At 41.0% G+C, this 16670-nt stretch overlaps 1 protein-coding gene across 2 annotated transcripts in view; it reads right to left on the bottom strand.

The window, feature by feature from the left end:
- Positions 1 to 16670, bottom strand: part of ccdc30 (coiled-coil domain containing 30) — a 117405-nt gene that overhangs the window by 31702 nt on the left and 69033 nt on the right. For both annotated transcript variants that reach the window (XM_059951886.1, XM_059951887.1), the window contains 5 exons: positions 12311 to 12459; positions 10898 to 11252; positions 9705 to 9833; positions 3333 to 3503; positions 962 to 1171 (listed from right to left, as the gene is read on the bottom strand). In XM_059951886.1, coding sequence (XP_059807869.1) covers positions 962 to 1171; positions 3333 to 3503; positions 9705 to 9833; positions 10898 to 11252; positions 12311 to 12459 — 1014 coding nt within the window. The remainder of the gene's footprint in view (positions 1 to 961; positions 1172 to 3332; positions 3504 to 9704; positions 9834 to 10897; positions 11253 to 12310; positions 12460 to 16670) is intronic.

The following is a 16670-nucleotide window of genomic DNA, read 5'->3' as shown; positions in this document are numbered from 1 at the left end:
ATAGTATCTGTCCTACCCCAGTTATAGCATTGTTGCTGTATCCTAATATGACCAATGTGTGGATATGGACAGGAGATACAGATTAGATACAACTCAGGTTGGAGGAACAACACCTTATATTCCATCTGGGTAGCCTCCAACTTGATGGCATGAACACCAATTTCTCAAATTCCGGTAATGGGTCTCCCACACCCTTCATCATTTCCCATCCCCCCTTTACCTCGCTCACCTTATCTCCTTGCCTGCCCACCACCTCCCTCTGGTGCTCCTCCTCCTTTTCTTTCTTCCATGGCCTTCTGTCTTCTCCTAGTAGATTCCCTCTTCTCCAGCCCTGTATCTTTTTCGCCAATCAACTTCCCAATTCTTTACCTCACCCCTCCAACCCCACTCCCCAATTTCAGCTATCATCTTGTGCTTCTCCCTCCTCTCTCCCCACCTTCTAAATCTGACTCCTCAACTTTTTATCTCCAGTCCTGCAAAGGCCCGAAATGTCGACTGTATTCTTTTCCCATAGATGCTGCCTGGCCTGCTGAGTTCCTCCAGCATTTTGTGTGTGTTCCTCAGATTTCCAGCATCTAGAGATTTTCTCTTGTTACAGATCAGATAAGTTTTAGATTGATTTGTATATCACTCAGACACACACACACGCTAATGCCTTGTGCTTTACAGAATAAGTCTCCAGTCTCAGTCATTTTGCTGCTTTGAGTTACCTCCCCTAATTTTTTTCCTAACCTTAGCTCAAGTTCACTGCATCACCCTCCCTTCCTTTGATACTGTAACACAAGGAAAAGTGCAAAACTATTGATTTCAGTTTCAACATGATACGATTTTTAATGGAACTCAGTGTAATGATAAAAGGCACCCAAAAGGAAGCATCTTTTTACGGCAGATACATGCTTAAGGATTAAATTAAAAGAAAACAAAATAACCTCTCCAAAGTAAATTCAGAATCACCTCCCACCTTTTTCTCTGCACGCATATATCTGTTCTTTTCTGCTGTGAGATCTTCTTGTGTGCTCTTTAACTGTTTTGCAAGATGGAAGTACTTGCTGGATTCCAGTTCCATTTCTTTTAGTCTCTGTTGTTTAATTTCACATTCTGATTTCAGCATTATGTTGTGTTTGTCCACATCTGATAGACTACACTGCACTGCATTTAAATCCACTTTCATCTATGAATAAAGAATTATGGATATTTAAACACTTTATTATGTCCTTTACAAATGTTCCGTTGCTAAATCTACACCAGATCTATCTACTTTCTTTTGCAACTCTCACATGTTGCAATTCAATCTACTTCAATATTTACACGGCAGTCTATTCCACATTTCAATAACCTCTACATGAAATGTTTCTTCTCATTTTTGCATTTGCTTTTTGTACTGGATCTTTCAATCACATCTTAAAACCATCCCTGCCCTGGTATCTCAATAAAAGTATATCATTCCCTGTAATGAATAGCTGGCTGGTAAGCCCACTACAGATGCTTATAGCTGACTTACTGTTGCTGACTTCCCTGACGATGACCTGGACCCAGGCTCATCAATTCTCTTACAAACTCAGAAGGAAAATCTTTAGATTGTCTCACAGCCAAGAAGCTTTCAGCATGATGAGATGGTGGAAGTGAACAGAGGCCAAGGTGAGGTTCAGTAAAGTTATTTTTCGTATTTTTTGACTTATTGCACAGTTAGAGCGATGGGAATGGCTGTCAGGGCAATGGAATGCCCCTCTTGTGGGATATGGGAAGACAGGGAGACCTCAAATATACTGGATGACTCCATCTGGAAGAAGTGCACCCGACTGCAGCTCCTTACAGACCATTTTGGGGAACTGGAGCTGGATTTGGATGACTGAGGAATGAGGAGTAATGGGAGTTACAGAGGGGCACTCACATAAATGTTGCAGTTCATAGGTAGCTGAGTAACTGTTAGGAGAGAGACGGGGAATAAGCATCCAGTAAAAAGTACCCATGTGGCCATTCCCCTCCATAACAAGTGTACTGCTTTGGATAATGTTTGTGGGTGCATGAACTACTGGGGGAAAGCTGCAGCAGCGAGGTCTCTGGTACTGGGACTGGCTCTGTCGCTCAGAAGGGAAGAGGGGAAAAGAGCAATCCAGTAGTGACAGGAATTCTTTGGTTATGGAAACAGACAGGAGACTCTGTGGATGAGAATGATGTTGCCTCCCAAGTGCCAGGGTCAGGGGTGTCTCGGATTGAGACCACAGTATTCTTAAGGCCGAAGGTGAGCTGCCAGAAGTCATTGTCTACATTGGTACCAATGACATAGGCAGGAAGGGTGTCAAAGTCCTGCAAAGTGAGTTCATGGAGTTAGGAACCAGGTTAAGAGACAGGACCTCCCGGGTGGTGATCCCAGATGGTGTCACATGCTAGTGAGGCAAGTGATAAGAAGATGATGCAGATGAACATGTGTGGGGGTGGGGGAGGAAGGCAGCATATTTTTGGACTATCAAACTCTCTTTTCACGCAGTTGGAACTTGCACAAATCGGACAATTTGCATCTGAACCGGAGTGGGAGCCAGTATCCTTGCGGGAAGGTTTGCTGGTACTGCTCAGAGGGTCTTAAGGTTAAATAGCTTAGGACTTTATTACCTGGAGGATAGGAAAATGGGGGGAAGCCTCACAGAGGTATACAAAATTACCAGGGGTATAGATAGGGTGCGTGCATGCAGACTTTTTCCCCTCAACTTGGGTAAGACCGGAACTAGATTTCATAGGTTTAGGGGGAAAGGTGAAGTATTCAAAGGGAACCTGAGGGAAAACGTCTTAACTCAGAGGATGGTGTGGGTGTGGAGTAAGCTGGTAGATGCAGGTTCAATTGTAATATTTAAATAATAGTTTGAATTGGTACATGGATAGGTGGGGTTTGGTGTAACATGGCCTGGGCACATGTAGATAGGACTAGGTAGATGATTAGGTTGGCATAGACTAGATATGCCAAAGGGCCTGTTTCTGTAGTGTAGTGCTCTACCACTCTATTATACAACACACATGTGCAAGGTCTAAACTGTTTGCAGTAACGGCATCTCAAGCAAAGTAAATGTTGGCCTGTTATGTATTTACAATTAATGTACCCATTGTAACACCACTTTCTAAGCCACACTATATTGTTTAAACAGTCACCATGCTGAACAAGGATGCATCTTGAAACTAATTTCTTGATTGCAACAATCATCAAACTCATACTTGCCAGCAACTCAGTTCCTACAACTCAGAAGGACTTAAGGAATCAACGTTCTCTTCTTGTTTGTTTTACTCAAAAGACACTAAGTTTTAGATTCTTAGTTTTGATCATTATTGCATGTGGCACTCACCCTGGTATTTTCCTGACCAAGTAGAGAATTTTGATTTTGCAGATCTATTAGTTGTTCTCTCTTGTACTTCAGTTCTTTCTCAGCGCTGCTGCACAGGTTGTGCACCCTCTGTAAGTCCTGTCGCAGTTGACGTGACTCTTCTGCGTAGCGGGCCAACAAGGCTTCTTGAGACTGCCAAATTAAAAAGAATGCCTCAGTTTTCAAAAAGAACTTCAATGTTATTTACACTTAACTCTACCTTCTGTCTTTCATTCTCCAGGCTAAATAACATCAAGGCCAATATGTACATTGAGAACTACTGTTCTGTATCCATTCACTGATGTGGATGGACAAATAGTGTTTGAGGATACAGCAACTGACATAAGCTTAACACTGATAAAATGCAAGCTGGATATTCATTATGTTGGAAACTAGGGAGCCGAATGTGCAAAAGTTACAGCTAAGACGATTTTGAGCCACTTATTCATGCCATAGAATAGCATGCAATGACCACAAGGGAGAATCTATCTGCCAACTCTTGATGTTCAATTGAACTACCATCTTTGAGTCTTCCATATCATTAATCAGGAGAATATTTATACTGGGGACTCAGTAATCTTATAGACCAGAAGCTCAAATGGATCAGACATGTAAACAGAAGAAAAGGGCAGAGGTTGAGTATTCTGTTGCAAGTGCCTCACCTCTTGAAACCTTAAAGTCTTTCCTCCATCTACAGAGTCAAGTCAATTACATGCTGGAATGCACTCCCCTTACCTGGATGAATTCAGTTCTAACAATTTCCAATCACCTTGTCACCACCAAGGACAAAGTAGCATATTTGAACTACTATCCCATTAACCCCACCTTAAGTATTCATTCTCACCTCCGCATGTAGACCGTGAATGCAGAGTATACCATTTACACAATGTAATATGCATGTGAACACCACAGCCCACAGGTTTTCCTCCAAATGGCACACACCAATATGAGTTGGAAATATACAGCGTTGCTGTTTTTGTTTCTTAACATTGGATACAAATCCTGGAATAGCGCTCTTACCACAAAGACAGGACATTTTCAAAAAGGTAGTTCACAACCTTCCCAAGAGCAATTAAGGACGGACATCAATTGCTTTCCAGTATTGCCCAGATCCCATACAAACTTAGCTTACAGGAAGATTAAATCTAGGACATTACTGAGGTCCCTTATTTTGAGCCCAATAATAATACAGTAAGCAGGTTTTCACTGATTACATGGCGTCTACATTGCTGACAAGCGAAAAGCTCCTGAACTAGATGCTTATTCTACAAAATTACCCAAAAAATAAAGACAGTAAAATGTAAAATGTTACCATGAAGGGCAGTACTACTTTCTTAAATAAATGTTTTAATAAAAGGAAGATACAGTACACTAGGGTGCATAAATGCCAAATTCAGGAACATTAATAATTCAGATTTTACAGCCTAAATATGAGTTTACACCCTTATCAGAGGTCCATTGAAACCATTCTAGTTTGTGTAGTCCAAAGAATTCCAGGGTCCTAGTTGCCTCCAGAATAATATGAACATAATTAAAATTAATTGGAATTTGTATTGATACCTTTAATGCTTTCAAATACAACAGATCAACACAGCACGGTATTCTACTCCAAGATTGATCTAACCTTCTCTTCTCACACAGCTCTCCATTTTTCTTTTATGCATGTGCCTGTCTATAAACAAATGGATGGTGACGCTTTGCATGCAGTTCTGATGGGAATCATCAAATATTTGTGTTAAGAACTACTACAGCTGAGATCTACAGTCACATATGGGTATTTTAGTAAGCAGTATTGTATTAAGCTATTAAAAAATTTATTGACGCTCAAAATCAGTGGACCCCGGACTGTAGACTCAGTTACAAGTGCAGTTCCTCTTTAAGAAAATGGAAGCAGGGACTGCACGCTACTCTACAAGTATGATTGAAATACAGTGGCTTTAGAGCCCCCACTCGATTATCCTGCTGCCAAGTGTACAGCCTCTGGAAAATTAAAATGAAGACTTCAGAGCAAAATTGCAGTTCCAGAGGAACATCAGGGACTGCTGTGTACTTTGCTTCACAGAAATGTGACTCACCAGCGCCATTTCTGACGCAGCACTGCAGCTAAATGATTTCTGCATTCGCTGTAAACACATGCTAGTTGAGTCTTTTAAAGGTAGAGGAAGTGGAGTATGCTTTGTGATTAACTCATCATGGTGCACAGATGTGGTGGTTTTGACTCAGATCTGATCATCTGACCTGAAACATCTAGCAGTCAGATGGCATTCTTTTTTACCTGCCAAGGGAAGTTTATGCCATCATCCTGGTAGTGCCTCAGGCCAACATCAGGCAGGCACTGGAGGAGCTGAACACCATAACTACCAGACACAAAACAGTGCAGTCCTGTCAAACAAACAGTGCCTTCCCTGTCATTGCAGGAGATCTCAACCAGGCCAGCTTGAAGAAGTCTCTGAACAAATACCACCAACATCACCTGTGGAACCAGAGGGGCCAACACACTTAACTACTGTTATACCACCATCAAGAACGTTTCCCATGCCATCCCATCGGATCACTTAGTTATACTTCTACTCCCAGCGTATAGGCAGAAACAAAAGACCACAGCGCCAGTGGCAAGGACCAAGAAGGTATGATCAGTGGAGTCAGAGGAGCACTTACAGGACAGCTTTGAATTGGACTAGATAATATTTAGGGATTTATTTTCAAATCTGAATGAATAAGCCACAGTTGTCACTGACTCTATGACGACCTGTGTGGATGAGTGTGTACTTTCGAGGAAAGACCTGATACATCCAAACCAAAAACTGTGGATGAACCGGGTGATTCATAGTCTGCTGAGGGCATTCAAAACTGATGATCCAGAACAATACAGAAGTCCAGGTACGACCTATGGGCAGCCATTTTAAGAATAAAAAATAATTCAGAACAAGGTTAGAGATGAAATCAGATGTACGTCAGCTCTGGCAGGGTTTGCAGGACATGACTTCTTACGAAGCAAAACCTCACATCACAAATGGCTCTGATGCTTCACTCCTAGATGAGCTCAATTTCTGTTATGCACACTTTGAAAGAGAGAATAAAACCACCCAGGCAAATCCCTGTGGCATCTGGTGACCTTGTGATTTCGGTCTCAGGGGCCATCATGAGAACATCTTTCAAGAGGGTGAACCATTGAAAGGCATCAGGCCTCAATGGTGCACCTGGAAGAGCTCTGAAAACCTGTACCAACCAACTGGCAGCAGTATTCAAGGACATAGAACCATAGAACCCTACAGCGCAGACAACAGCCCATTCAGCCCTTCTAGTCTGTGCACCTTCAATTTCTCTCTGCTGTAGTGGGAGGTTCCCACTTGCTTCAGAAAGGTGACAATTATATCAGTGCCCAAGAAGGGCAGGGTGCATTGTCCCAAAATCTGTCACTCAATGGCACTCACATCTACCGTGAGATTGGTCATGGCTAGAATCAACTCCTTCCTAAGCAAAAATCTAGACCCAATTTGTCTCTCCCCACAATAGGTGTATAGTGGATACAAACTCACTTGCTCTCTACTCAGCCTTGGATCAGCTGGACAATAGTAACACCTAAGTCAGACTGCCATTCATTGATTACTGCTCAGCGTTCAATACAATCATACCCTCAGTACTCATCAACAAGCTCCAAAATCTGGGCCGTTGTATCATCCTCTGCATCTAGATCCTTGATTTCCTCACTGGGAGATCACAGTCTTTGCAGAGCAGATTTAACATTCCCTCCTTATAGACAATCAACACTGGCGCGCCACAAATATGTGTGCTCAGCCCACTGTTCTACTTTCTCTAAACCCACGACTGCGTGGCTAGGCACAGCTCAAAAAGCATCTATAAATTTGCCAATGATGCAACCTTTGTTGTTAGAATTTCAGGTGGTGGCAAGGCAAGTTACATCAGCTGGTTGAGTGGTATCGCAACATGGAATTGATGGATTGTGGACTTCAGGAAAAGGAAGTTGAGAGAACACATCGAGGGATCAGCAGTGAAAAGGCTGAGCAGTTTCAAGTTCCTGGGTGCCAGCATCTCTGAAGATCTGTCCTGGGCTCAACATACTGATGCAATTACAAAGAAGGCACAACAATGGCTATATTTCATCAGGGGTTTGAAGGAACTTGGTTTGTCACCAAAGACATTCTCAAATCCCTACAGATGTTTCATGGAGACCATTCTAACTGGTTGCTTCGCCATCTGGTAGGGAGGAGCCACTACAAAGGATCGGAAAAAGCTGCAGAAGGCTGTAAACTCAGCCAGCTCTATGATGGGCACTAGCCTCCCCAGCATCAAGGGCACCTTCAAAAGGTGATGCCTCAATAAGGTGGCATCGTTCATTAAGAACCCCCTTCACTCAGGACATACCCACTTATTGCTACCATCAAGGAGGAGGTACAGGAGCCTGAAGACGCAGACTCCATGTTTCAGGAACAGCTTCTTCCCTCAGCCAACAGATTTCTGAATGGACAATGAATCCATGAACACTACCTCACTCATTATTTTCCTGTTTTAAACTGCTTATTTAACTTTTCTATAAATACTTACTGTAACTGAAAGTTCTGTTTTATTATTGTGTACTGCAATGTATTGCTGCTGCAGAACAACAAATTTCATGACATATACCAGTCATATTAAACCTGGTCCTGATTCCAAGTTTCCTAAATGTCCTTAATGCATCTGCCTTTACCCCGACCCTTGGCAGTGTGTTCCAATCACCCACAACTCTTGTTTAAACAAACACTACCTCTGACATCCCCCCCATACTCTCCACCAATCACCTTAAAGTGATGTATCTTATCTGTATCCATTTGTAAGCTATACTATCCACGGCACCACTAACCTTCATGACATTTGCAAACTGACTAACCCACCCTTCCACTACTTCATCAAAATCAGAAAGAACAGAGGTACTAGAACAAATTCCTATGGAACAACATTGGTCACCAAACTTCAGGAACAATACACACAATCTACTACCACCCTCTGTCTTCTGTAGACAAGGCAATTCTGAATCCATGCAGCCAGAATGCCTGCTGACTTTCTCAATAAGCCTACCATGGGGTATGGGGTACCAAGTGCCTTCTTAAAATTCATATACACAATATCCATTGCTCTACTTTCATTAATTTGTTTTGTTACTTGTCAAAGAATTTGGACTTAGGATGAACACTCTGCCTCTCACAAAGCCATGTGTTCAGTTCTGGTCATCTTATGTTGCTAGGCATATTCTGAACACTGATACTGAACCATATTAGGAGTTGTTAGAAATTAAAACAGAAAATGCAGGAAAAACTGAGCAGGTCAGACAGAGAAACAGTTAATAGTTTACATCTGGGATGCTTCATCAGAACTGGAAAAAGAGAAGGAAGTTAGTTTAGCCAGCACAGAAGATGGGGAAGGGTTGGGTGGAACATACAGTAAAAATGGATGACCTAATATGGCAATTAAGATTTTTATTGGTGTAATGTTTTACTAATTTCGTACAGATGGTCCACAAAGCAGTGATTTAAACTGTATGGTGGTTCCTACAGAGTAGCGGAGGCCACATAGTGAACACCAAATACAGTACACAAGACTGAAAGAGGTGTAAGTGAATCACAAGCTTTATCAGGAAAGCTTGTTTGGGTCCTTTGTTGGTGGAATAGGAAGAGATGAAAAGACATGTGTTACATCTCCTGCAGGGGGAAAGTGCCACACAATAGGGACTGGTAGTAAGGTGGGGGAGAGGTAGAGTGGACCAGCGAGTTGCAAATGGGGAACAGAAGGGAATATATGCCCACCTTTTCTGCTTTTTAAAGTAAGAGCTTTCTCTCTTTAACAGTTTTGATGTAGAGTTCCCAATCTGAAACATTACTTATTTCTGTTTCCACAGGTGTTTCCTCAACCAGCTTAGTACAGACAGAGTTATAAGGCCAGAAGTCCAAAAATTTAATTAAATATATGTTAAGAAGTATCCTTAAAAACAAAAGGAAAGAGAGAGAATGGTTTAAGGAATAAATTAAATAGAGCCTAGGCAGCCATAAACCTTACAAAAGGTATTAATTGTTGCTATTAGCTCCTTTTTCCTGAATTGCAAACCTAGATAAGAACCTTCAAAGGTTAGTATTGTCACTGCTTTATTGGACAACAGCTATAAAGCAGAAATTTAGATAAGAAATCCAGGATGATCATTCCATTTTCCATTTATATGGTACCGAGGTGGAATTGTAGTGCTGTAATTCTTTTGCGAGTTGATATTTCAGCACAGCTTAAGTGCTTCTGTCAAATTACTAAAAGCTATCACAGAGAATTAGCAGCAATAATCTTTGAGAATACTTCTTAAGCTTCATTTACCTTGAGTTTATTGTTTGATTCCTCAAGCTGTAATTCTAGGGTTTGTTTCTGCTGGCAAGCATTCTTCTGTTCGAATTCTAGGGAAGACTGCATCTGGCTCACTTCCATCTTTAGAGCCTGGAGCTGCACCTAAAACAGAAGTCAGTCACTTATTGTTTTGAGCAGAAAAGACATAGTAACCGCAGAATGGCGAGTGGCCTTCAGATTGATTCTCTGGTGCTCTCATGCAAGAATGTTTTATTACAGGTGCCTTTAATAATGTTGAGATGGTGCATGCTTTTCACTGCAATTCGTGCTCATTACATAGGGTGATTCATTCATCAGTAGCGGTATACCATATTATAAATGTAATATTATGAAGCCTCGGAATTCTACGCAAAAACATCTGAAATTAAATTAAATAGACCACAATTTTGAACACAGCAATATCCCACAAACAATGAGGCAAATAATTGACATTTTTACATAACTCAAAATGAGGAGGGCTAAGGAAAGAGGCGTAAATGCCCTACTAGATTAAATTGGAGTGTTCAACTTCACCCTAAATAGGCCAAGAGAATCAACAAAGTGAAGTGTGATGCACAATCTCCAGGAAATGAAATAAGAGATTGTGTATGTTGCATTAGAATTGTTTCTACAGAGCACTTTAGAAGCCATAGTGGGAACTAGAAAAGTGGGACAAAACAATGGGTCAATTAATGGGTCATTATCAACACAATTCTTATCAATTAAATTCCATTTCTAAAGGTGCCTAATAAAATATTACAAATTCAGGAAAGTATACATTAACTGACACAGTAACTTGTGTTGAAAATGAACTTCCACGTTGGCCTTTAGAATGACAAGATCATAAGACATAGAAGCAGAGACGCTATGTAAACCTGTATTACTTTTTTATATTTGGTTTTTATCTCTTAAATGATATTAATCATGGCACACAACTTTTTTCCCAAAAAAGCAGTAGTGAACCCCCTAAAAAAAAAGACTCAGCATGGAGCTGCATCTCAAGCCTGCTTGGCTCTTCAATGAACGATTGTGAGTTCTGAAATCAGCTTCCTCCACTTTTAGTCACAAAACAATGATTCAATCTATATTTGGTTCCTCCAGAGTAGGGGAAAATTGGCCTGAATATGTGGAAGATCTTTAGGATCCTTGACCAAAATGACAAATACAACATTTACAGTGTAATCTACCTGATTGATGCTGTCTTCCACTTTTTCTTTGGAGAGCATTAGGTCATTCAGCTGTTTCTGTATGTTACATACTTCATGGGTCAGGCGCTGGTTCTCCTGTTGGCAGCTTGCCATTTGTTTCCGTACTGATAAGTTCTCCTCTTTTAGAATTTTGTTTTCCTGCTGGTAGCAGATGAACTGCTGCCGTATGGTTACGTACTCCTGATTCAGAATCTGGCTGCCCTGCTGGTTGGTACAAAACTGCTGCTGCAAAATAATCTTCTCCTGATTTAGCTGCTGATTTTCCTTTAGCACTGTGTTGAGCTGCTGCTGCAGACATTCTACTTTCTTTGCAGAATCGTCAGTCATTGTCTTGCTGAGAAATTGAATGTTAGGGAGACAAAGTTAGCATGGCGTCATTAGCTTCCTTTCAGTGGAAGCTGAAGGAACAGCATCTCATACTTTTCTTGCATACTTTTGAATCTATGGGCCTGGACAATTGAGTTCTGCAACTTCAGACCATAAGCACAGCTTTTTTTTTGCCACAGCATGTGCTGATAATGATTCTGCTGTTAAAATTTATAGCAATGGCACATCAACCCATCTCTTAGCTTATCACTTCCACTCTCTCATTTGCTTTCTCCATCACCAGCCCTCAAACCTTAAACATCATTTGGAATTGTTCAAAACCCACCATCTATAATAATTTTTCAGTTTAAAGTGACTTGGAAGCTTTCTCTCTCCATTGATGCTGCTTGCTCAGGTGTGTGAGGCAAATTCTGTTATTATTTCAATTGTCCATCATGTTATACAATGTTCATCTGATTCTGGCATTTTTAATGTAGGATGTTCAGCATAATCTTTATTATCACTTTTTTTGTAAAGTTCCGAAAGTTATTTTGCCTCTTTCTTTATAGCAGAGACAAGGATCAAGTACAGGAATGCCAACTCATTTTTACCTTGTTTGGTCTGAAGACAGTGAAACCATTTGCACTATCTTTTTGCACTACCTCTGAGACCAAGAACTTCCTCATTTAAAATGCACGACATTGAATATCTGTAATAACAACAGGAGCTGGCACGGAATTTCAGTAGGTCAAGTAGTTATCTTAGAGAAACAAATAAAGGTAACATTTTGGGTCCCATGATGATGTTTGTATATTGGATGACTCTCCCAGCATCAGGTATGAGCCACATCCTTCTATCCCTGAGATAAGAATGTAAGTAACTAAGCCAAAACTAAACACGTAGTTAATTCTTCATTGTGTTAGGTTCAAAAAGCCAAGATAGCTTGTTAATTGATTGACACCAAGCATTTTCTTAATGAAGCAAAGTTTGTAGATAAAATCTTATAATTTGGATAAAAATGGCTCAATTTTAGTGTTCACTGCAAATGTTACAATATTTACTGTTAATAACATTTTTCACTCTAACCTGTTTAATGCCTCTTCGAGTTTGAGTACAGTGCTCTTCAATTCATCTATCTGGCACAGATAGCCATCTGCCATATCTTTCCATTCATTGCTTGATGTCTCCTTCTGGCTTTTGCAGACGCCTTTGTAATCCTCCACTACCTTGCTGAACTAATAAGTAAAGTCAAACTAATTCTTACTGAATCTGAATTACAATATATTACAAAGAAAAATGAAGAGTAAGTGGACTATCTTTTGAATTACAACAGTTCAATTCATTCACCCATAAAGCATAGTAAAATACCAACAATCTTTACAATGTTGACACTGCTCCTTGGATCATCCTTCAACTAATTTCCTTATTGGCACAAGATAGAAGATATTGATTCTAATGTTTGGGTAAGTATAAATTATTTAAGACAGGGGTTCCCAACCTTTTTTATGTGGTGGACTCCTACCATTAACTGAGGGGTCCATGGACCCCAGGCTTGCATGTATTATCTCGCACATAAGTTTAGAGCAGGGTTCCCAACCTGGGGCCCACAGACCTCTCAGCTAATGGTAGAGGTCCATGGCACAAAAAAGGTTGGGAACCCCTGGTTTAAATCATCCTTAATGAAACGTGGATTGCAGTAAATATCAACTTCAAATGCAGTATTGCTATGTGCACACTGACAATATACAAGAGAAAAAGAGTGCTCAACACATGGAATTGACCTGGAAAAAGCAATGAAGACAGGAACTCTGAATTGTTCAAGAAACAGATGTGACGTCAGAGGATTGCTCTTTCTGCACTGAGATTATGGTGATAATTTACCCATAGCATTTTATGATCTTGAAAGCAGACAAGATGATTATGTTGATAGAACCTTTTTTATGCATAACAGCTTGCTAAATCCTAATAACAGGTTAAGAAATATAAGATCGCTGGGGTTCCCAATCTTTTTGTGCCATAGATCAATACCATTTAGCAAGGAGTCCGAGAACCCCAGGGTTGGGAATCCCTGGAATATAGGAACAGCACTGCTCCTTTTATCCTTCAATTCTTCCATTCAGTTAGATTTATGGATCATCTCCTCTTTAACTCTTTTTACTCTCTTTGATTTCATAATTTTCAATACCCATGCCTGAAACAAAATGGTTTTTGAGGGGTGGGTAAAATAGTTCACAGTTTCCACTGCACTTAATATAAATAAACAGTACTTGAATGGCCCGGCTTTAATTTTAAGGATATACACTCCAAATGGACTTTCCCAGAAGAGGGGAATTTTTTTTCCATTCATCTCATTCTGTCAATAATTTTAATTTTGCTTTATATATTTAACATTTTACAGTTATCCTTCATGGCTTTCTGTTCACACTCGTGTTCAGTGCATATGCATGTAGACTATTAACATATTGGAGTGAAAACCATATGACTGTTTAATTTAATTCTAGTTGGATCCCATCTGGAGTTTGACATTCTGTTCTGAGCATCATATCTCAGGGGTGGCATAGTGATGCAGCTAGTAGAGCTGCTGACCACAGGGTGCTGTCCATGTGGAGTCTGCATGCTCTTCCTGTGACCACATTATGTTTCCTCTGGGTACTATTCTAATCCAAAGATGTGTGGGTTGATAAGTTAATTGACCAGTGTAAACTGCCCCTAGCAAGTAAGCAGTTGTAGACTCTGAGGGGAAATTAATGAGAACATGAAGAGAATAAGAACAGATTTAATGTAGGGTTAGTGTAATTGGGTGATTGATGGTCACCATGGATGTGGAGGGCCAAAGAACCTGTTTCTGTTCTGTATCCGTTACTCAAATAACTTTGTTGGAGGTGAAGTGCATAATGGTTAAGCTGTAAAGGAAAGTTCCATGGACTTCTGTTTAGAAATATAAAGGCAAATGGTATGTTGGCATTCATAGCAAAAGGATTTGAGTACAGGAGCAGGGAGGTTCTACTGCAGTGTACAAGGCCTTGGTGAGACCGCACCTAGAATATTGTGTGCAGTTTTGGTCCCCTAATCTGAGGAAAGACATCCTTGCCATAGAGGGAGTACAGAGAAGGTTCACCAGATTGATTCCTGGGATGGCAGGACTTTCATATGAAGAAAGACTGGATCAACTAGGCTTATACTCACTGGAATTTAGAAGATTGAGGGGGGATCTTATTGAAACATATAAAATTCTAAAGGGATTGGACAGGCTAGATGCAGGAAGATTGTTTCCGATGTTGGGGATGTCCAGAATGAGGGGTCACAGTTTAAGGATAAAGGGGAAGCCTTTTAGAACTGAGATGACGAAAAACCTCTTCACACAGAGAGTGGTGAATCTGTGGAATTCTCTGCCACAGGAAACAGTTGAGGCCGATTCATTGGCTATATTTAAGAGGAAGTCAGATATGGCCCTTGTGGCTAAAGGGATCAGGGGGCATGGAGAGAAAGCAGGTACAGGGTTCTGAGTTGGATGATCAGCCATGATCATACTGAATGGTGGTGCAGGCTCAAAGGGCCGAATGGCCTACTCCTGCACCTGTTTTCTATGTTTCTATGATGGCATAATACATAATTTTCCAACATTCATTCATTCGTGTCACATGATGTGGGTGATCGTGTTTTTTCCATGACCGTGATTGTTCTTGGGAAATTTTACTACAGAGGTGCTTTGCCACTGTCTTCTTCTGGGCAGTGCCTTTACAAGACGGGTGACTCCAGCCATTATCAATATTCTTCAGAGATTGTCTGCCTGGTTTCAGTGGTCGTATAACCAGGACTTGTGATGTGTACCAGCTGCTCATAATACCATCCACTACCTGATCACATGACCCTGGTGGGGATGCTCAGGTGCTATACCTCCTTTGATGTATCTCCACCCCGCCACCCAGTTTCCAACAGTACAAGTGTGGAAATTGATTGGAATACAACATAAACACAGTCTCCCTGGTCTTCAAGGTTTTCCCAAAATTTAACTAGACATTTCCCATTGAGAATCACTCTGGCTCCAACGAACTGTTTCCACATCTAACATGCACGCAGTCATTCTGTGTAGTATCACCATTTAATTTCTCTTGGCAACAGAATTTCTATTGTGTTGCTGGGAGATATCACATTATTTTGAACCAAAGCCGATCTTTTGTTGGTGACTTGCGCCCCACTAAATTTTAACAACATTGCTTACTCTGAGGCTACAACATGAAAGCAATTCCTACCCATCTAAGTGCTGGAAACCCAGATTCAGATGGGTTTCCTTTTAGTTATTTTCTTACCACTTCAAACATTTCGCTCCCCACAATACAAATCCCAATATCTTACAAGCCATGTTTGATGCCCTTACCCAGCTACCCCTCAGCACAGGCCACCCTCCTCAACCCATGCACCCATCTCCTGACCCAGTCCCCAATCCTTTCCTCACATACTGTCCACACAACCACAAAGCACAACTGTCCCACTCACCAATAGCTATTTAATACAGGTCCCACCAATTTCAATTCCCACTGCCTACTTTTGCTCTGGATCCCTTCTAGAACATGATATTGGACACTACACCCCCAGTCTCTCTCCCTACAAACCCCAATGAGCTGTAACCAAGTTTCTTTTTGTGCTCCACCTTAGCGAGGGAAGACCCTACATTAAGATTAGTTCAGTAGTGATTGAGATCTAGAAACTCAGTTGCTATTGTACTTGCCACCTTTTTGGACAGTTACTGGTGCAGAGTGTGGCTGTTAAACAACACGGCTCTACAGAAGCCAGAGAATATATATTCATAAGTCAATATCCCTACCTTGTAAAGAGATGTTGAGACACTGATGATCAAAGAAGTTGACAGACTGAATGGAAAATAAACTACTTTCTTTTGTGAGGTAATATAGAAATAGGAGGGAAAGGAAATTATTAGAGCTAGACCTTTTAGGGTTGTTGTCAGGAAGCTCTTTGTTCTAAGGTCAAAGGTAATCTGGAATGCTCTCCCTCAAATAGCTGGAGCCTAGGATGATGGATACATTTTCATTGGGCAAGCATATGAAAGATCATAAAGTTTAAATGTAAATTAGTCATGATCAGATTGAACAGTGGAATATGCCCACGAGGCTGAATGGTTTATTCCTGTTCTTATATCCTGTACTGGGTGGTGGGGTGAAGGTACATCTCTACCTAAGGAGGCTTAAGGTGCTCCTTCCCTCTGCTAGGCTGCAGGTCACCTTTGGGCAAGGTGTAGCATCTGTTTAGCAACGCCCCCACCCCCTGCCAATCAGAGTCACATTAATCCATGGGAGCAGGTGGTGGATGGTCGTATAAGCAGCTGCTGCATATCACAAGTCCTGGTTATGCGACCACTGACGCCAGACGGTATCTGAAGAGTATTGATAATGGCTGGGGTCACACTGCCCAGAAGAAGGCAATGGTA

This window comes from Hypanus sabinus, chromosome 27 (genome assembly GCF_030144855.1).
Source record: "Hypanus sabinus isolate sHypSab1 chromosome 27, sHypSab1.hap1, whole genome shotgun sequence".
Lineage (NCBI taxonomy): Eukaryota > Metazoa > Chordata > Chondrichthyes > Myliobatiformes > Dasyatidae > Hypanus > Hypanus sabinus.
Note: the sequence above shows the minus strand (reverse complement) of the source record. Positions and strands in the feature narration are given on the sequence as shown.